The 22,027-nt window shown below is 42.2% G+C and overlaps 1 protein-coding gene across 9 annotated transcripts in view; it reads right to left on the reverse strand.

Moving 5' to 3' along the window:
• The window catches only part of ERC2 (ELKS/RAB6-interacting/CAST family member 2), a 977,487-nt gene that overhangs the window by 159,805 nt on the left and 795,655 nt on the right, over window positions 1-22,027 (reverse strand). For 3 of the 9 annotated variants that reach the window (XR_003518693.1, XR_003518694.1, XM_027587662.1), the window contains exon 19: window positions 8,388-8,453. The exons of the other annotated variants lie outside the window; for them this stretch is intronic. Coding sequence is in view for 1 of the 3 variants with exons in the window: in XM_027587662.1 (XP_027443463.1) it covers window positions 8,427-8,453 (27 nt within the window). In the remaining 2 variants the exon portion in view is untranslated. The remainder of the gene's footprint in view (window positions 1-8,387; window positions 8,454-22,027) is intronic. 9 annotated transcript variants of the gene reach the window in all.

The raw sequence follows: 22,027 nt of genomic DNA on the forward strand, positions 1-22,027 counted from the left end.
AATGGCAGGGCTCCTCCTTACACAGATTCAGCATTTCAGTGATTTTGTCCCATGAAACAGCGCTGTGAGCTGGCTGGCAAGTGTGGTCTGGTGTTTGAGAGCATCAGACCTGCATGGGACAGACGGGGGCAGCTTAGACCAGGGTGTGGCAGGATGGAAGTTTTCGGCTGTTGTATGCTGTGATTCTTAGCATTTGCCTTACAGTTCCTGGAAAATAAGGCTAGAAGGAATGGACATTCCCATCACAAAGTCTCTAATGGACACATTCATGAGGAAGGTGCCTTGTGGCCACCCAGGCAAAATGGGTTTCATGAGATCATCCGGTAACCAAGTGGGCCAACACTTCTCCGGCAGGAATCATGTTACTCCGGGGAAGGCATATGGGCAAGAGGCCTGAGAACTGAATTAAGACCCACCTGGACATGGCCAATAGCCTCCAGCCAATTGATGCCTCAATGGCAGAAAAAAAAACAGACATTCTGGTTAATACACCCAATGGTGGCCATAAATATGCACTCTTGTTTTGGATGTTATTGTCTCATTTTTCCATTTTGTTGGGGCTGTGGAGATGGTTGAAAAGAGATGGGGTTTGGGTCCCTCTCCCTGAACTATCAAGAAAATTCTGGCCCAGCTTTTTAACATTGTCTACTAATTGGATGGCTCCCCAAAGTAGACCTCTGAAAAGTGTCTACCCTGGGTCCCCAAGTTTAGGAATGAGGCCTATGAGACTTCTCAAGTCCACATTTAATATTCCAAGAGAAATCCCTTATGCTTTCCCTGAAAATGCCACTCTGGCCATGTGTTTGAATGCTGACTCTTGTTGGAAGTTCTGGATCCACATCCAACATTAAATGGTGCCTTGACCTCATTTAGTGGCTGCATTCTTTAAAAACCCTTTCCATCTTTCTGGTAACACGGGGGATCCTCTGGAAAAAAAGTGTGTACAACATTATGATGTACAAATGTAAGACAAAATTTATGGGCAGGATTGTCACAAATGGTGATGTATGTCTCTCTGGGCACCTGCTAATATCTGGACCGTGCTAACTGCCATTGGCACTTCTTCCCCTGCTCTCACCCATGGCTGGATTTCGTGATGTCCACTCAGCTTATTATTTTTCTGTTAGCCTTCAGTTTTCCATAGTCTCCCACCCGTTGATATCTGTGTTTCAGATTAATTTTCACCAGATGTGAGTGTCTGGACCTCTCCAAGATTTGTTAGTCTCCCTCCATGTTCCTAACCTTCTTTGGGCCATTAGTGTGACTTCTCTGACCTTGCTAGTATTCCCAACACCTCCCAAAGTAGTGTCATCTGCAACTTTCCTTCACATGTTCTTCTCTCCCCTTTACAGATCATTAATAAAGAGGTTAAACAAGACCAGACCAGCACCGCACTCTAGAGCAAATGACAAAGGGGTGGGAGAGGCTGGAGTGCTCCCTGTGCGCCAGCCCTGGCACAGGAAGGATGTAATGTAATGCAACAACACTCCACTAGACACCTCCCACCTCCAGCCCACAGTCATTTATCACCACTGTTTGTTTATGATTTCTCAGCCAGATTTCAGGTCCTGAGAGTGTGGTCATGTCCAAGCCAACACGTACTGCTTTGCCAGGTAACTCTCACAAGTTCCAGGAAAACCCACAAGAACTTATTTACTGCACTAGATTTTGCTTAAAAGCTTCTACTCCAGCCCCCAAGTCCGTCATACTTGAGAACAGAAAGAGGTGGACTGAGACATTATTACCCTTCTTTCTCTTCCAAGTCATCAGCTCATAGTTGTCTGTCAAATATCTGTTGACTTTTCATGTTATACACTCAATTTTTATTTGAGCTTAAAGAAACCCTCCTCTAGAAACATGGGCTCATCTATAGTGTCCAGCAACCAAAACTTCCTTTGCTATACCAAAGTGTCATTAAAATCAAAGGTTAACTGAAGAGGATTTTTTAGGGTAAACATGCTTAAAGACCTGCTAGAAAATGTGTAGCTGCCTTGTGCCGCTATGATCACGGGAATAGATTTCCCCTTTTGCTTTTCCTTTCTTCTGTCTTTTTTCTTATCCCCCCAACCCACCCATCTCACATTATCAACTACTTTCTTCAGTTGGCTTATAGAGTCTGCTATTCCAAGCCTGGTAGTAACAATAACAGTGATATTCTGATGAGGACTGGGCTCTTGCCATGCACCATACATGGCTAGGTGTCTTACTCACCGCCTGTCATCTAATCCTAACCACTGCCCTCTGAGGGGTGCACAATCTTCCCCAAATGAGGTAATGGAGGGACAGGGAGGGAAGGACACTTACCCAAGACCACCCAGCCAAATAGTGCTGAGTCAGAATCCAAACCCAGTATCATTTAAATGCAGAGACCACATTATGAGCCACCCTACCACAATGTCACCCCATCTCTCATAGATGAGTGGTTGTCCTTTCCTGAGTTACTGGCCCCATGAGCATCTGTGGAGGATCATAGATGCTCTCCTTGGAAGATGTGTACATACCCACAACCAAGTCTGTTAGCCATGTCAAAGGATTTGCAGACCCTTAGAGGTTTATGGACACCAGCTTAAGAATCTGCATACTACTCTAAATTTTTCCAAGGTAGGAACGCTACTTTGTTCACTGCCTCAACACCAGTACCGAGATGAAGAAATATTCTTTGAATGATTTATTGATTGCAAAGACATTCAAGCTATGTCTCTGAACAACAGCTTTACCAGATATCTTCCAGAGTAGCAGAGGGGGAGGAAAAAGAGGAGCAGGAGAGGTAGGAAGGGGGAGGAGGAGGAGGAGGAAAGAAAAAGAAAAAGAAAGTGATGGAAGAGATAAAGCAAAAACATCTCACTTTGCCCAGGAATGAGTTCTGCACTGGAAAGAGGCAGAGCCTTTGTCATGGTGGTTCTGAAACACCTCATAACTACTTTTGGTTACTACTCATTTGAACTCCTGAAAACAGGTTACTGAAAGTTTCTTCTGCCAGAAATAATACACTCCGAATTTTAAGATGGGAATCCAATCCTTATGAGCAGGCAAGTATCTCATGAAATGTGCCTTAGGTGACAGAATTCTTGATGCCTGAGGGTCTCGGGGGGGGGGGGGACTGCAAGAGCCAATGGCATCTTCCCCCTCTCTGTAGGTCCTTTTCATCCTTCTACAACTTCAGGAGCTTGGATTTTCTGTAGACCACTAGGCTTCACCTGTCTCCCTATTATATGACTGCTGATTTTTCTTTGCAATCTTTGATATTCAAGTTGTCTCCTTTTGAGAGTCAGAGGAGCTACACACTCTTGAAGTTGGACTTCAGCAATGCTTTAAACTTGGCAGTCTGCCTGTCACTGCAATGAGAGGCCAAAGATTCTCATGCCAACATGCAGGCAAATAGAAAAGAGGGAGGTCAAAAGTCTGCTTTTCCTTTGGCCAGTCTGACTGGACACCTGGGGAAAACAGAAGAGAACAGGACCCCTACTCAGCCCTCCACCTCCAACAATGGTCTGCCCCAGCTTTGGCGCCCAACGGAGAAATTTGGACGCAGTCTCATTTAGTCCTTTCTCTTACCCATCTATCAAAGTCCTGCTGGCTTCACTTCCTAGTCTTATCTCAAATTTATCTACTTGTCCCCCACTGGGTATCATTTCTCCCACTGCTCCCCTGGGTCAGCACCATCAATTAGCTCACAAATGATGGAACAACCCCTACTTCTGCTCTTCCTGCCATGACAGTGTATCCTCTACACCACAGCCAGGCTTGCTCTACAACAGAAATTGAATTATGTCACGTTCCTGCTTAAGATCCTCTAATTTTCCTTTCATTTTTTCATTTTACTTAGGATAAAACCCGAACTCTCTACCTTGGCCTAAAAAGGCTTTACATGATCTGGCCCCTTCCCACTTCTTCATCTTCATCTCATCATCTGAATTTTCTACCCCAGATTATGGTCTTTGTGCTCTGTCAGCCCAGAAAGCCCTTTCCTACCTTCTGCCATTTGCATGCCTGCCTGGGACCACCTCCCAAATGCACGTCCCGGCATGGATGCCTGCTGACTCTCCTGCTTTCAACGCTTTGCATAAAACTCACTTCCTTAGAGAGATGCTTGCTGAAGTCCCTTCTGAAGTAGATTAACCAAGTAGGTTCCTCTTGTTAATCTTGATATCTTCCTGGTTTCCAACAAAGCAACAATCAAAATGTATAAGATTTCCACTCACAGGTAATTCTTTATTGTCTGTTTCCCTCAACTGTATTGAAAGATCCACAGCGTAGGAACCACATCTATCTTACTCATTGTTTTCTTAGCATATAACCAAGAATTTAACCATTTGATGAAAGAATGGAGGAATAAGTGGAAAATGAATAGATAAATAAATGAATGAAAGAAAATGGCACAAGGACGAGATGCACCTGATCCTCAGCCATAGGAGACAAAGGGCGGTATCCCTATACAGAAGGTATAAAGAAACTTCCAGTTTGCAGTGAAAATGGGACTTGAGTTAAAGAGACCGAAAGCCCAAGCCTCTTTCTGTGACTTCTGTCCCAGCCACTGGATTTCCCTTGTCCCAGCACAAGCACAAAGCCTAGCGTGTAGACCTTTTCTACTAAGAGAAAGCAAGGAAGATATAAACTTTCCAGCCACAATAAAATATCTCCTTCCTCATTCTTCCTGACAGGACGTTTCCACCGGCCTCTGAGCACTGCTTCTATGTGTTAAAAAAAAACAAACAAACCCTTCCTCGTGTCTTAGTGCTCTGTGATTCATACTCGCACTCCTGTAACAGCGTCCATGTGCTGGTGGCACAGAACTACAATTCTTCATTTTGAACAAGATGCACCTACCAGCATCGTGGCCCTTTGCCAAACTTGTTAATGCTCACATCTGTATTTTTATGAATCAGGTCCTAAAAATTTGCATATGTTTTCAATCTAAAAAGAATTCTTCCTTTCTAGTGGTTTAAGAAGTAAACATGATCTTGTGTTCAATGTCTGCTCCATTATGAGAGTTCACAGTAAAAGCTCAAATGTTCAAATGTCACGGCAGGTGCGGCAGTGGATCTCCCAAGGTGCCTAGATTTGGTACCTCATTGCTCTGCCTCATTGAATGTTCACAGAACAAAGTACCTCTTGGGGGTCCAAGGAAAGCACTTCCATTCAGTGGAAATGAAGAGTTATTTGCTGACATAAATGATTGCCACATCAAGTGGATTTTCCTGGAGGAAAATCATGAAGACTTAAGCTGCTGCTTTTTCTGTTTTGCAAAGCAAGATAGAAAATGCAGTAAGGGCTCTAAGAGCACATTTTCACAATCAAAAGTAGGGGGCAAGAGGACAATGACTGAAAACACATTGAAGGGATACCCATGAGGGCAACAACTTGCTGGAGAATGTGACCCTACAGAGTCTCTGCAAGAAAACCAGGAAAATAAGACAAGCCAAAGGTAAATTCTAGGCATAGGAACGTAGGAGTTGGGATGAGCCAGTAGGGAGGGAGAGTAGAGAGAAGCTAGAAGCAGAACATAGGAATATATGTTGAATTCAAGCAGCACCAACTATGTAATTTGTGCGGCCCATTGCAAAATGAAATTGTGGGGCCCCATGTTAAAAAATTATTAAAGACTTGAAGACAGTGACAGCGGAGCATTAGACCAGGAGTGGAGCCCTTCTAAGGTTGGGGTTCTGTGGATTATATAGGTCACACGCTGATAAGGCTGGGGTGGGGTGTGAGGTTTATGGGGAGAAAGCCTAGCTCTAGGGGCTGTCGAAACTCTTTAGAAAAGAAACTTTCCCCAGTTCATTTTGCTCTCAGAAAACACCGCCCTTGAATGATCACAGCGAGACAAATAAATCATGCCTGGGCTAGTGTCTGGAAGTGGCAAAAGGAGGAGGAGTTGTCAGGGCTGTTATGTTAATTCCAATTTGTTGTAATTTTTGGAGCAACTTTTCCTAAACTGTGATTCATTTCAGCACCAAAACACCAGATTCAAGTTACAGACTTCTGATGCTATTATGAGCATATGACTGATGGCTAGTAAAATAACTTCTTGTGATATTTCTTTTATAAGGGCCATAAATCAAAATATTCAAAACAGTTAATTTTTAATGTGCCACTATTATCCATCTTTAGTTATAAATTTAACGTCTCCTTAGGCCCACAGATTGTAATATGACTCAAAACATGCAATGGCTGTTCAAAAGTGGAAGGTCCCCAGTATCTCATTATTTAAATCCTTAAGCCATGGTTTTAAAAGCCTGAGGATATCTGAGCAAACTTGTTTAAAGGAGTCATAAAGGAAGATAGGTAGTTTTCCTCAGAAGTCTATAAAATTTATTATAACATATTAAAGTAGGACTATATATTAAATAATTTTCAGAAGACGTTTGTTTTCTGGGGTCCACAGTGCTTGGGGAAATTCACGAACGAATAAAGGGGGTAGGGGCTTAACACCGCCGTCTCCATTTGCCTTGAACAAAGCAAGTTTCTCTAAGAAACTTGGCATCCTACCCTGAGGATGACAACACAGGTCCTATCTGAGGGGATGGCAGGGTGGATATCGTGAATCTTGCAAAAGAACAATAAAAATCTTTATTATTCAGGAGGAGACATGAATACAGCCCAGCATCCTAACACTTAATGATGGCAGAAGAAAGAGCTTCATGGAAGAGCCTCAAGTAGGACCTGCTCTTCTCAAGGCAACCCCCAGCCTCTTAGAGCCTTCTTCTGCCTACCCATCTCTGCATGCTGTGGGCATGTTTCACATACTTACTTTTTAACATTATAAAACCTTTATTTCTTATTTAATGTTGTTGTAGGTCAAGTGACATGTGTATTAAGCTTTTCTGCAAGAATAAATGTGATGTTTCCCTTAAAGTTTTTTTAAGTTAGGGAGAGAGTCTCAGATTGGACCTTAGGGATTTTTCTGGTTTCCCCACCTCTTCACACTGACAAGCTTCCCTCTGGAACCACTCTGCTTTTGGAAGAGTTGGTTCTGGTGTTGTTTTCCCCTTTGCCCAGGAAAATGAGAAGAGAGGAGACAGATAGTCTGATGTGACTGGGAAACAGGTTCTCCTCGCAGCAAATGGATCCAGGTATCTGAAAATCAACCCCTGTGTTAATTCTCCACAGGACCAGAGAAAACCATCTGAGGCACTGGTGGGACCTGCAAGAGGTTTAACTAAGCAGTGAAATGAACCAATTAAATTGTCAGTTGTGGGCAAACCACACCAGTTATTGTTTTAAAATTTGCCTGAAGCACCACTATCATGCAATACGAAGGCAAGGCTTGGGGAAGGGCACACCTGCTAAGTTATCCCCCCAAATTGCCTCTCTAATCACAGACTTGTGACATTTCACATTTGATCCAGAAAAAGAACTGCACATTGAGTACTTTTTGACCATAAAAAAATCACCACAGCACACAATTGACCACATTCTTTGTTCTGAACAAAATGGCATATACAGTGTCATAAGTTCAACAGCATATTCTATGGAACCATAGGTATATTCAACTCTGGGGAGTTTATGACTTGTTAAACAACCTGCAGTATCCCGAAGAGGTGTGATGCACAGCAGCAAGTCTCTAGAGTTCAACATTCCATTTATAGCCTTGTGGTAATTACATGTGCCACTCTTCAATTATAACGCAGATAACACCGAAATAAAGGGTGGGTTCTTAATGGGTAAAAATCAGACTTCAAAAGAGCAAAACCCTCTGAAAAAAAATGCAGTGCATTAAATTTATAATGCAAAGCTCCGTAGAAACACAACTGCAAAAAAATAAAGCAACAGATAGAAGGCCACTAACCTGCCAATACTGATATTTCTATTCTAATTCATTTAAAGAGATATAGTTATCCGTTCACCATTACTATGCCTTGATCCTTGTGTTTTCTTCAAAACTGCCATAGAAGAGATAGTATAATCCTTTAAATGGGCTTCTCAGAGATGACAGTTTCAGCTCCACGAAGATACACACTTTTATTTTCCTTATTCCTTGCCAAACATTTGACACAACCAGAAGGACATGAGAGTCACACCACACTGGCATATCTGGTAAAAGCAAGTAGTTGGCTGAAAACCGCTACTGGAGAATTGTGACAATTTCTGAGTCCACAATCATGCCTTTAAAAAGTGAGTATAAATCCTAGCAAGGGCACAGTTTACATCTTAAATAACACAGAAACATTTGAATCGTGCTCAACCCAGCCCCAACACGGCAGAGCAATAATGTGGTTGCGGAAAGGGGTAGCAGGAAGGAGGGGGCTCTTGGGGGATGGTCACAGAACACAGAAGCAGACACGGGGCACGGTCACAAACATCAGCGAACACAATTGAGCACACATACAATACAACACCAGAATGCAATTTGTAAAAGAAAAATGATATAAAAGATGGTTTCTCACCCCTCAAAACAAAACTGGAACTTTGGTTTACAGGCCCGGCTATGCCCATATGCCCTCCTCGTCATCCTGTGGCCGGCCCGGGTAGGGAGGTGCACGGAGAGGAGAGGAGGGGAGCACCGGAATGAAAGAAGAGAAGGTTAGTTACACCGTGATGCACTGGAAAGGCACACTGATCTTCACTTTGTTTTTTAATCTTAAAGAGGGAGGGAAAAAAAATCTATAGTAACTTAAGCTCCACATCACTGACTTGTCAAATACATAACTGAGTTTTGTATCTATGGCAACCCCCACACAAAAACATTCCACCCACCCAGCTCTGACTCTGTGTCAAGACTGGATTAGAAGATTAAAATTAGTCTACATTAGCAGACGATTATATTTTTGGAAAGCATGCAATCTGAATTGCATATGCCTAAGGAGTAGATTAAACCTTTTAAGTAAGCAGAGAAGTAATTATAGTAATCAAATACCCTTAATTTCTCTTAAGCTTAGAGTATCAATAAAGGCTGAAGAAGAATTAAAAAAAAAAACAACACAACTCCATCTACTTGGGTGGAACAAACTTTTGTAGCATGCGATAATTCACATCAGTTATTTCACAAAGGCTCAGGCATGCTGTGATCGTCTCGATTTGTCAGGTTCTATTTTGCTCTCAGCATAAAAGAGGATGTGCACGCCATGGAATGATTATACGTTTGCAATCAAATAAGTTTCAAAGAGAAGAGAGTAAACTTTCAATTCAGTAGAATGCTTGTAGAAAGAGAATTTTGTTTAACTTAGAATTGTGCTCAACTATGGATAAATTGAAACCTATTTGGTCTGGATTCTTGTTGTTGAAAATGTTTCCAGAATGGCTCTGGCCACTCTCCTCACTTAGTGAAGTGGCCAATAGGCAGAGAAATTGAATCTTTGAAGACAGAAGTAAATCTACCATCCTGAGGTCCTGTTCTGGACAAGAATTCTCACTTTTTACTACAAGGATTGAAACAAAGTGTAGAAGACTGAGTAGTTCATTCATATCCTGATCTCACACATAATTTGGGAGCTGTGTCTTTTAATAAATCCCCAATGAAACTAGGTTTTGCCATGATTTGCTTCTTTGTTTTGAAAACCAGGAACAGGAAACAAAATAACTTGGATCATTTTCTCACCATTTGGATTCTTATTGCATAAGTTGTTGTAATATTTGTTTGAATCATATAAAAACGCTACTATTTCACCATTTTGATCTAGAAAAACAGCAATTTCATACAGTTCAATCGAATCTCGCCAATAGGCTAAGGTAATTTTCATCTATTCAAGCATTCAGATCTGTGGTCTTTGAAGTGAGTTTTCATATAATTTGTTTCCTTTTATTTCTGAGTATTTTATTTTGCACACTTGAAAATATTATTCTGAGAAGAGAACCAGAGCTTACCAGACTGCGAAGGGGATCTATGGCCCACAAAGGGTTAACAACCCCCAACTGATTTGAGTCCACCAAGTGATTTGCCCTGAGTACAAAGTGGACAGCTCAGTGTGAACTTGCATTGACAGTTTAGATAGGAATATTCTAGCAAAAAAATAAGGTACAATTGATCATTTTAAATGGGTCTTCTCATGTATAACTTATCTGTGTTTATTAACCACTACTCAATCTAGCAATTGCTCCTGGCAATAAACTTCTCCTTTCCCTACCTAACTTGAGAAATATGCATTTTTACATTCATTAAACTTCCTTTCAGTTCCTGAAGAAAAAGAAAAGTTAATGTTCCTTTTTATGCTAATGAAGAAGGAAAGTCTACAGCATGGGACTCTAGGGCACCCACAAATGGGTTTCCAGGGGTCTAGCCATCCCTTGAAATTCAAAGCAGAATGTTGTGGGTATGTGTGTAGTATATTTCTCTGGATGGAAACCCTAGCTTTCATCATAAGGTTTTTGATCCCCAAAGTCACTGCCGTAGGAAAACTCCAGGCACAGAGCGATGCCATGATTTGCCAAAGTCACAAAACAAAATAAGTTTTCCCTAAAATGCAGCCCACAGCCCCTGCTGACGGCTTCTAAATGGCTGTAAAATCACTTTCCTTGCAGAGCACTTTATTTCATTTTGCATTTAAAACCCAACAACATGTATACATTTATAGTTTGTTTCAAATCCACTCATAGAGGGTTTTAAATTTTGAAGAAGAAAGAAAAAAAGAAAGCCACTGCCACCAAAATCTACCACTATTTTCTTAACAGTGAAATGTGGTCTAATGCAAATGACTTTTAGCAAATTAAATATATTAAAAAGTGGTAATTAATTATGATTGAAACAGACAGGAGTTGTAGGTTGAAAATATACACTGCCAATATCACTACTGTGCCTCGTCCACCATAGGATTAAAAAGGAGCTCCCAGATGTCCAGGGTTATTAAAAACCAGATGTTGAGATCGACGTCTTGTATGCTGGTGAATAAAGTGAAGAAATATGACAGTCCAATATAAACTTTGCTAACATTTAACATGGCAGAAATGTGGATAAATTCCTTTAGTGAACTTGGAATATTATGCATTTTTTTCAGGTTTTTTGTTTCTAAAGTTTAAAGTTTTAAACATAAAATAGAAAGGGAGGTGGTGGCCATTTCTGGTCTCTCTAATCTTCAAAGCTTAAACATGAATTGACCCTAATCACCAAGTGATCTGGGTCAGAGTGAGTGTCCGCTTGGGGAATAAAAAACAAAAATGCAGGAGCTAATCAGAGGGGGAGCTCGAAGTATTTCCAAACGTTCACAGCTGTCTGACTCCTGCACTGCTTACAACTTTGTATGCAAATATTAATTTGTTCAGCAATCTTACTGCACAGAAATGTACATTTGGGGGCCAAAAAGTAAGAAACAGATAAATGTCACTTGATCCTTAGCTTCATGCCAAGTTATTTAGAAATTCTTGGGCCTTTCAAAAATGCATCTATCAGGTCTGGGGGAGTCTGTTTCCTTGTTTTTCTGTTTCCAAGTCTACTTTGCAGTGGCTTTTCTGGATATTGCTTGGTGTTACCTCCCTTGTATGTCCTTCTTGAGTGATTGCTGTGCCAGGAGTTGCCAAAATATCTGGATGGGGAAGAAAGCCTCTACTGCATCTGTCATTCATATGCTTTTTTTCCACAGCATCTGGGGATGGGAACATCCAAGGTGGGCTGAAGCCCAGGGCACAGTGACTACAAAACAGCAAATTTTGAAGAGCAGGGAGGCTTAGGTATCAAATAACCTCTGGATGAGTCTATAGCTCCAGAGATTATATGAGGCCCTGATGGAAATCCTACAGTCCCAGATGCTGGGCCCTAATGGGATTCTCAAAACACTAAGATAAAACAAAATTCCTCACCAGATAGGCCACTCACAGGGCTATGCTGATGACAAGATCTAAGGGCAAAGGGATGAGGCATCACTGACAAGACAGGTGACTTCCTGTTGGTGGGGGGGGGGGGGGCATTTGTTAGCCCCAGCGAAGCTCTGGGAAGGAACTCTATAATATGGCATGATAAATGGCCCAGTGTAAACTTTTAATTGGTCTTCATTTTCAAGTATTATCTATAGTCAGCTGGCAAGCCCCAGCTCATCACTGGATTTTTTTTTTTTTTTTCCAAAAGCACCTGCAATTCTCTTTGAGTTAACAGCCAGGTTTTTTCTTGAAATTGGAGGACTAGGTTCCTAATGGGGACCTTAATATCACACCTGTCCTAGCTCAAAATGAGAGTGAAATGATGGAAGCATCACCTTCAAATCAGCCCACTGCCTTTGTGAGAATTCAGCTAGCTGTCTCTGTGAAAGTTCACCCTGGCTTCCTTGGGGGAAGGGATGCAAAGAGATTGTCCTGGTTATAACAGAGTCTGATATGGACAGTCACCAGACTTCCCCCTACCCCCACTTCAGTCCATACCTTCTCTGACACTTTGTGGAAACATCAAGCTCTAGGACTTTGCTAACTTTGGCTGCACAAGTCCTGGAAGTGGGACTATAGTATGGAATTTATGATGTGCCCTGTGTCTGGGTTCAACCAAAGCAGCTCATCTTGGCATTTCCAACTGCAGGCTTGGCCAGAGTTGGGGAAAACAAACACACGTGCAAAGGAAAAAAAAATGGGTATGAATCTGGAAAACGGGCACCTAGCCTTGTCAGGGCACTAGTAAGTTTACTTTCAGGGTCAAGTCCAAATCTTCCCTCTGGAGACCTTCCATCCCTGCTTTTCACCTACTCTGCCTCCTATAATGCTTAGCCCGCAGATGGATGTCTCTGTTCAGGTGATGAGGTCGGGAATGTCCGTAAACTCTTCCACGATCTGTATTAGTTACAGCCTGTGGGTCCATTTGCAGACAAGTTCCCCCCAAAGAAGAAGAAAGTCCTATCTAGGTTCAAATACCTTCTTTGTGCCCTGTTGAAATATAAATGTTAGCTGATTTCTGACCTGGGCCAGAGAAGATCCAGCGGGTATTAGCACCTGTGCAAGGTTAGAGAGCATGACAGCTTTCTGTGTCTCTTTACCAAGTCTCACCGTTGCCCCATGACACAGGTGTTGGGAGGCTCTTTGTGCAGATAGAGCAAGAAGCCTCAGGAAGAAAGATCAGGTAGCTCACCAAAGTACACCTGGCCTAGGAGCTGTGGAGTCAGGGTTAAATTCCAGTCTATCGGACCACAAAGGTATACCCTTCTGACATGTGAACTCTGAAGCCACAGAAAGAGCTCATGTTGACCCTGAAGACATTTGTCAGTTCTGCTTTTCTCAGCTCTGAAGCACTTTGGACTTGGCACTGTCCTCTTTCCAAGATGTTGAAGGTCCTCGTTGGAATTGGATGGGACAACTTAGGTTTGGTCTCTCTGGCTCTTGGAAGAAAGAGAACCTCACATGCAAACAGTACCTGCTCTTGTGTGGGCATATATCAGCAGCACCCCAACAAATTTCATGGTCCCTGAGGGAAAAGGCAGAGCCTTCACTCACTTCACACTGCCTCACAATGCCTCAGATGTGGGAATTTAACAAATTATTTCCAAATGAGTAAGTATATAGAATCAGTTCTTACTTTTCTGAATGACTCAACTCCTCTGAGACAGAAGGCTGCCTGGATTCCAGAGTTCCTTAGGGTTGCCAAGATTGTGTTTACTTGTTTCTCCTAAAAATGGCTCCCCCCTTTGTGCTGCACCAGCCACTTCCCTGGTTTATTCTTCTAACCCTAGTTGGTGAAAGGTGAATGTCACTGGCTGAGGGGGAACTCGACAGGAGATGTTCGTATTTAAAAAAAAAAAAACACTGGGGTGTTTCTCAAGGAAGAGGTAGAGACTGGAAGTCTGTGCAGTCTGGGTTGATTTTTCCCAGGAAGTTCAACTCACAGGACCTGAGGCTGGGCAATCATCTGAGTCCTTTGCCAAACCACTGAGAATATAACAGAGGTGTGTGTTGGGGGATCCAGGGGGAGTGATTCTCCTTCACGTCTAATGAAGTATCTTCAGGAACTTTCTTGATTTTGGAGGGGGGCCTTCATCGTGGGGCAACTTGAAGAAAGTAGTTTTCTATTGCCTTCAAGCAAAAGTAATTCTAACAAACCAGTCTTTGGTGCATGGCACCAGATCTCTCAGCTGAAAGATGCAAGATACCCAGCTGTAGATGGAAATGCTGGAATGCTCTACGTTGGCCAACAATATTGTTTCAGAGCCCAAAGTCAACATCTGTTAAAAGCTGAGCCATTGCCAGATAGTCATAAAAAAGGGGTGAGGGTGGAGACAGGCTTTATATTTGCTCCCTCACCCATCAGTCATTAACACTTGGCTTTGTTAAATACAGTGAAAACTGTGTTTTTAACATGACTCTGGATCTGCCATTTTCTGGCTATTGGGCAACCAAATCCCCTAGCTTCTTGACTTATCACTTCCTCAGCTGTCTTAAAAAAAAAATGGGATCATATCCTGACCCCAAAACTTCATAGGGTGCTGACTGAATTAAATTGGAGAATGTAAATTAAGCCACTTTGTAGATATTACAAACATATACAAATATAACTAGGCACACCACCCCTGTTGGTAGCATCTAATAGTTTGCTACTATTGTAACAAATTATCTGACATTGCACTAAGCCCAAAGGCAAAAGGGTATGTGTAAAAAGGACCCAATAGTGTATAAAATTTCATCCTTAGACATTTTAGCATCTCTGGGTTGTTCCCAGCTGGACGTTATTCAGATCATTCATATAGAGACACTGAACCAATTTTTAAAGAGCTGTTAAAGTGTACATAAGATAGTTTCAGAATTGGTGTGTGAGCGGTGTACGTTGAAAAGATGTTTCCAGTTCTTTTCCCTGTGCTGCTCCGTTATCTTCAGGGTGCTGCAAGTGCCTGGTGTGTGTAAGTCAAACATGATCCTTATGACATCAGTTCAAAAAAAGAGCAGTGGTATTTAGCAACAGAAAATGGATCTCTCTGCTTTCAGATGTTTCAAGGTTGGCCACCCCCTTTCCAAGGGGGAGCCGACGTGCTGCCTCTTAGACAAATGTGACTAGATTAAAGCGGCAAGTTGAAAAGGAATCAACCCTCCAACGTTGCCAAGATGAGTTACATCTACAAGCTGGGGAGTGCAGGCTGTGTCTGAAAAACCCTTGTTGACTCAAAAGATACTACAACAAATCTTTTAATGAAACCAAAATACCGCAAACAAGGTTTAAAACTAAGGAATCAGTAAAAGGGGGGACAAAACCTTGACCCAAAATAGAGTAAGACTGAAATCTTCAACAGGCTCAAAGCTTCTGTAAGGCAAAAATCCTTTTCTACCAGGAGGATCCTGCCGCATTAAGCAGCTCTGCCTTTTTCCCATGCATGAAGACCCTACCTGGCAGGGTTTATCAGACCCTGCCCTCATGTGCTTACATGTCAGGAATTAACATCACACCCAGATTAAAGAGCTTTGGTAACAACCTGCTCATCTGCAAAGCCAGCTTCCCAGTGGCTGTCACCCCACCTCCCTTGCTCTCCTATGGCTCGCGATGGTTGGGTGAGCTCGCAACTGCTGGTAGGGGAAGGAGAGTTAAACACTCCCCCAGCAACAGTTCAGACGTTTGTCCTCATTTCCTTCTTTACCTGTGGCCTCACAGAGAGCCCTGGCAGGGTCATTCCAGAGCTGCTGCTCTTAAAAACAAGCAAACAGATAAACTGCCACCTTTGTTTCCCAATGGTGAGAAACCCCGCATTCCTTGTGTTTTAGTAGCTTTGGGGATTTTTAATAGTCTTTGAGGGATAAAGAAAAGTGACAGCTGAGCTATCTTTCTATTTCATCTACTTTTAAAAATCTGTTTGTTTTTTTTTAAATTTAAACACAGCATCTTCCAATCCACTTGCGATAAAAGGAGTATCAGCAAAAAGGCAAGTAATCACAAGAAAAAAAGAATTTGTAGCTGTGTGTGGTGGTGGATGTTAACTAAACGTATTCTGCTAATCATTTTGCAATATATACAGGTATCAAATTATTATATTATGTGCCTAAAACTAATATAATGTTACATGTGTTATATCTCAATTTTTAATTTCTAATTATCTATTTCAAAAAAGGAAAGAGACAAAGGGCTCGCAAAATTTATTTCAAAATGCATCCCAGGATATCTTTGGCTCCGATTGTGAGAGGACCAGCCCAACAGTGGGAACAGCTGAAATCTCTGAACCCTTCTCCCATCCAATCAACATCAGCCCAACAGAAGACTTCTTCATGGGTTTTTAAATTTGAAGCCTTCATCCCTACATGAAGCCAAAACCCAAGGCCTCGTCCAAGAAGTGGGCCATGAAATTGGGTTTGCAGTGTAAAAAACTTGATCGTTTCTTACTCAGGCCAGCTTCAGACATACAAGCTTGGATGGGAAACTGATATTAAAAACTGAAGACGTGTAACTTTTCTTATTAGGGGGACTCAAAATTTCTGCTTTGCTCTGTTGTTCTGTAACTATATTTTAGTAAGCTCTGATACATGGTAGTTAATTTTTCTTCTATGTAGGAAACATGAAAATGTATTTACACACACGTGTATATGTATATATAATGTATATTCAAACATGTACTCAGGGGAAGCTAAGGAGAGAAATTTCCAGTTAAACATGATCTTGAGAAAATCTTCCATATGTGGAAAAGTCCTCAGTTCATCTGACATATAGCGATACATACATATATACACACAGGACACTATGTATACATTTATCCCACATTCATTTAACCTCAAAACATAAAATAAATTCTTTTTTTTTTCCTCACTAAGCAAAAGCTAGGAATAACAACTCTATATACAGAATCCATCTTCAGAGGGCAATGGAGCAAGTTAAACCCCTTGTCTGTTTGCTAGAATTCAAAGGGCTGCACTTTGGCTAATCTGTTGGTGAAAGTACAAGGCAAGCAGGGCATCAATCACAAACCCTGTCCACCATTTCAGAGAGGGGCTGTGGGCAAGTGGGGGATCCAAGGGCCTTGAGTGGGCTTTCTGAGAAGTAACAGGGCCTGGGGAGGGGTTGCTGTGACAGCTTCGTTCTCCTGGTGGACAAGGAGACTCTATCAACTCCGTGTTGACCAAACATAACACGCAGGCCACTGGGAGAAGGAGAAGGGGAAGGAGGAGAGCAGGAGACTTTTACCTCACAGATCTGGGGCTAAGAAACACCTGGGTTTGGACATGTTGTCACCGGCCTCCGGCCACCACCTCAGTGAGGAACTAATTGTGGGGGTGGCTAGATGTTCCCCTGCTATGGGAAGGCTCTGCAGGACACTGACTAATTCTACCTGAGAGCAGGTACCTGAGGCTCAGGTGTGTGTAGCATGGACAGCCGCGGGAGGACAGGAGGGCGGAGCGAACTCTACTTACGGCTTTTCTGTCTGTAAGAAGTGGGAGGGGGGGAGATGTTTGGGGACCAGAAATCTCAAAACTAAGGTAGCAAGGGTTGTAACCTCTGTGAAGCGGAGCACAGGTGACAGTCAACATCGGTGGGACCCCTGAGAGCATTTCATGATGTCTTAAAATACAATCGTGTATCTGTCCCACAGACGTAGCTCAAAGAGAAGGCCATATCTAGGTTCTTTAGTGGCCAAGTTGTTTGATGGCTTATGGGAAAATGACACGTGTCTCAAGTAAAATTCAACTGGCATTTTCAGCAGAAAGTCAAAGTGGACATTCAGTGGATACTGAAATGTATCTAGTCATACAAACTCCAGTCTTAGCTGAGAGCCAACATGTGCCAGGACTGCACAGTAACCGGGAGCAACAGAGGAAAACCAAAGTTCACTATTTACATCTGCAGACAAATTCTGGAAATTGCCAAGTGGAGTGAGCAACATTTGGGACTAGGGCAATCAAGTTTCTGGGAACAGATTAACAGAGCAGACACCCTAAAGTTAAGGATGAAAAATGGAAGACCCAGCTTCTGCCACAGGAAGGTCACTACCTTAAAGTACGCCCCAAGCCCTGGCAGATCTGATAGCAGCTCCGGGCCCAAGGAAGCATTCTCTGCTTTGCTCTGGGATCCTGGCTTGTCCCAGGCCCTGGATGTGCAGACACTCATATGTGAGTGAGCAAGGGGCTGCAGGTCCTGGCAGTCCACTGCTAAGGGCCTTCTGTAACCCAGAGCAATTCCCCTTCCTCTCTGTACCATGCTTTCCACTGCTTGAGGACCTCATTCTGGTAATTCCACAGCAGTGGGAGAATTGCAGGAAGCTGCATTTTCACTGGCAGAGGTTCAGCAAGAATAAAGAGTAAAGGGGAACAGGTGAAATGGGAGGAAATGAAAGGATAAAGTCACATAACAGAATAATATAAATAAAGACAATGGGAGCTGGGGGAAATGGAAAGATAACTGAGGAGATGACTTTTGCTTTTTCAACTTTGGAAAATACTTCAAAATAGGATAAAACTGACTATAATTCAATGGGAAAGGGGAGAGCACATGTGTACTCCAGAAAAAGTTGATATTATAGCCATGCAAACATATTTAATACATGTGTTTGTGTAAATACATCCATACTGACGTCCAAAGAGGCTTGCCACCAATGTACAGCACTCGGAGAGTCGGGACCTCAACTTGGGTCTGTTGATTTTCAGGTGTGTGACTCTGAATAATTAACATCTCTGAGCTCCAGCTTCTTTACATGTACAATGGGGATACTTCCATCTGCCCATCCTATTTCCCAAAGGTACTTAGGGAACAACTCCTTCAACAGACATTTATCGAGGGCCTACTATGGGCCAGACAGGTGTGAATATACTTTGTGATATGGAACAGAGTGTGAATAGAACATAAATTTCAGCCAACTTTTACCATAATAATTTAGTAAGTATTATGCTTCCATGCTCCCGGACTCTGTAGCCCTCCTTTAGAAGTAGGATTTCTATAAGTAAAGTGTGGAATTTAAATTTTAAGTGGGATCTGAAAGTCTTCGAATTAATCAAAAGTCCTTGAGCTTCTCAACTCCTGCGAGTGAGCATTTCCATTCAAAAACGAGGGAGAGAGAAGAGAAGCAAATTCTGGGCTTGGAAAGTGGCCATATATTCTGAGGCTTCCAGGCAAAAAAAAAATGTTTAGGATTTTGCCATTTAGGCCCCGACGAATTAGAATCAGAGTGGCAGACGCTTTAACAAATGGAAGCACATTTTGCACAAAAAAGCAGTGAGATCTAGGTCCTTAAAGACCCAAAGCCCACCCTAAGACCCAGGCACAGGAATGTGAGTCTTGGATGCCCAAGGGCAGCCTGAACGAGGCCTGGCATTTTGAGTTGGCTGGAGTGTGGAGTTCACTCCGATGCTCTGCTTTCCTTCGTATCTGGAAGCCATTAGGAGATTAATAAAATACGATTTTTCCCGGGACCATAAAAATCATATGATGCCTGGAAAATAGTAAAAAGACTTGACATAATTGACATGGCAAAGAAAGATGCTCCTTTGACAAAATAACAGATACCAGTGACAGGTACAGAGGGCATTTGGGAGAAGTTGAGTTTCCACTTAGCTTTTCTAAAGTCAATCTTGGTCACTTCACTGAAAATAAAATCACGAGTGTGGTTCCAGCATGTTCCACTTATCCTTTGGTTTTTGTTGTTCCTCAAAGCTTATCAGCAGCTTGTGTCCTGGGAACCATTTGTTGTCTCGCTTTGGAAATATCTGTGCCCACCTCTTGGTTTGAAAAATTTCCTAAGGTATTATTACTAGGATTTGTCTGAATGATCTACTTGGACATTTCAATGGCTATGGCCATCATGGGGTCGTAGGCCTCCAAGTACCATACCTGCTCCTTTCTCAGGTAAGGGTACGGGCTGTTGGACTGCCACATCTTACCGACTTCTCTTATGTGTTCTCCAAATTGTCCCTTCCCCTCATCACATTCATTTTCAATTTCTGAGGAGCTGTGCATTTACGATTATCCTTGCTTTCCTGGGTCCTCAGCCTTATAATGATTTCCTTCGTTCAGATTACTGGATTTTTGGTGGGATAACTCATTCTCAGACATTATAGGTATCCCAAGAAATGAATGAAAGAGGCATTCTCATTTTCTGCTATACAGGGCATAGCAGAAATTGCCTCAAATCTCCACCTTCTGATGAAAAACTGCTGGAAACTGGATCAGCTATGTTTTAAACCGGGTAGTCTCTTTCTTCACCTGATACTCTGAGAACAGTATTTCTCAGAGCACAGATGTTACTAGAAAAGAAAAGAAAAGAAAAAAAAGATTCTATGATCAAATAAGTCTGGGAAATGCTGGATTAAATAAAATTGGAGAGCTTTCTTTCTTATATGACTTTTTAGATCCTTTGATCTGTTAATTGCACCAAGACTCTCTAAGATTGAGTTATAATATGCAGCATTTTCCCCAAATTCTTTACTCACCGAATCTTTGTCTCAAAACTTTCCTCCTGGGACTAATGTTCCAAAAGTTACTTTGGGAAATGCTTGTCTAGACTTATAACCCTTGGATTCAGTTTCTCCTGAGGAGAAAGCAGAATCATAGTGAAGGAGAAAGGGACAGGGAAGAAATGGAAAAAGAATCTAATTCTGCAAGTGCCCAGCGATACTTAAATTGAATTTCCTAAGGAAAAATGAATTTCTCTGGAAAAGTAGCAAAGTGACTAGTTTTCTTCTATTTCTTTATTTTCATGTGTTCTGATCTTCTAGTAAAGCTCAAGAGACAATGGCAACATTTTGTAGTCCCTCTTCCAGAAGATATTGTTGGTCAACCCTCAGGCCATAGGAAAAGTCAGGGCTGGAAGGAAATCAGGAATCCCTTGGAAGAGACCTTTCCCCTTTAAGTCAGTTCAGTTAACATGGGTACATTATGAACATTTAGTTTAAATCCCATCCAAATCAGGCCATTGTTCAGACTCTTAAGCTGTCACTATAAGGCTGTCACTTTCTCCTGAGAAGTAGCTCCACTCTATACATATTAGAATATATGCTTGCACTATTATATATAGAGTTTGTAAACATTTGGGAAAGACTTCCCAGCCTTCTGATGACTGTGACGTTCTGGAACTTAGTTTTATAACAACCCATATATTAGCATATGAGCTGTTGGTGATTATAACAGAGGGTATGGTTACCCTAGACCTGAGACTCCTAGTCAAAAAGGTCACTAGCCCAGAGGATCTTGTCGTTTCCTAACTGGAATCAACCTACTCATGCAGGTCTTCTTAGTCAATTCTCTTTTCTCTAACTGAAAGAGTGTAGCAAAGAAGCCTTACAGCTTTGCTGACTCCAGTTTAAAACCTCAAAGTTAGGGGCACCTGGGTGTCTCAGTAGTTAAGCGTCTGCCTTCAGCTCAGGTCATGATCCTGGAGTCCTGGGATCGAGCCCTACATCAGGCTCCCTGCCCAGTGGGAGCCTGCTTCTCCCTCTCCTACTCCCCCTTCTTGGGTTCCCTCTCTAGCTGTCTCTCTCTGTGTCAAATAAATAAATAAAATCTTTAAAAAAGATGCAAAGTTATCCTTCTGGTCAAGGGTATGTCACTTTCAAGGTGAACTTCACTGTAGAGTGAGTTCCTAAGTCATGGGCCCCTAGTTAAGTCATAGCTATCTTTTCAATTCATGTTCTGATTGACATGATCCAGAAAAAAACTGAACGACATCTGGATTTTTGTCTTCAGACTAGACAGCAAACTCCCTGAAGGCAAGGGTTCTGTCTTGTCCATCATGTTCTTTCCCAAGGCCAGGGTAGTAATTGGCATGGAATATGTGCTCCAAGTATTAGCTGAGTGAGCAAATAACCAGAAGCAGGACTCAGGTCAGTCCACCACCACCCCTCCCAGGGCCTCAATTTCTCACTTGTAGAAGAGGATGAGGTTATCTGCCTCTATGTCAGTGGGTTACTTAGAGTGGTCACTGAGATGAAGGATGGGAAAGTGGAAGACCATCACCATCCTCCTAAGAGTAGCAATGACAAAGGTGTATCCGAAGTCCTGTTGACACATCTTAGCCAGATACTTCTCAAGGGATGCTAACTCTTCTGGGAAGGGCATTGCCTTTGAGCAATGATTTCTGCCCTATGACAACCTCTAGTGTTGGTAGACAAACATAAGAGGGTCAACCAAGCCAGCAAGACCTCTATTTTGGATTTAATAATGATCTCTGGAAAAGCAGCAGGAGACTAGCTTTTGTGTGAAATATCATTCACCAGGCAGATAAAT

Source organism: Zalophus californianus, chromosome 1 (genome assembly GCF_009762305.2).
Source record: "Zalophus californianus isolate mZalCal1 chromosome 1, mZalCal1.pri.v2, whole genome shotgun sequence".
Taxonomy (NCBI): Eukaryota; Metazoa; Chordata; class Mammalia; order Carnivora; family Otariidae; genus Zalophus; species Zalophus californianus.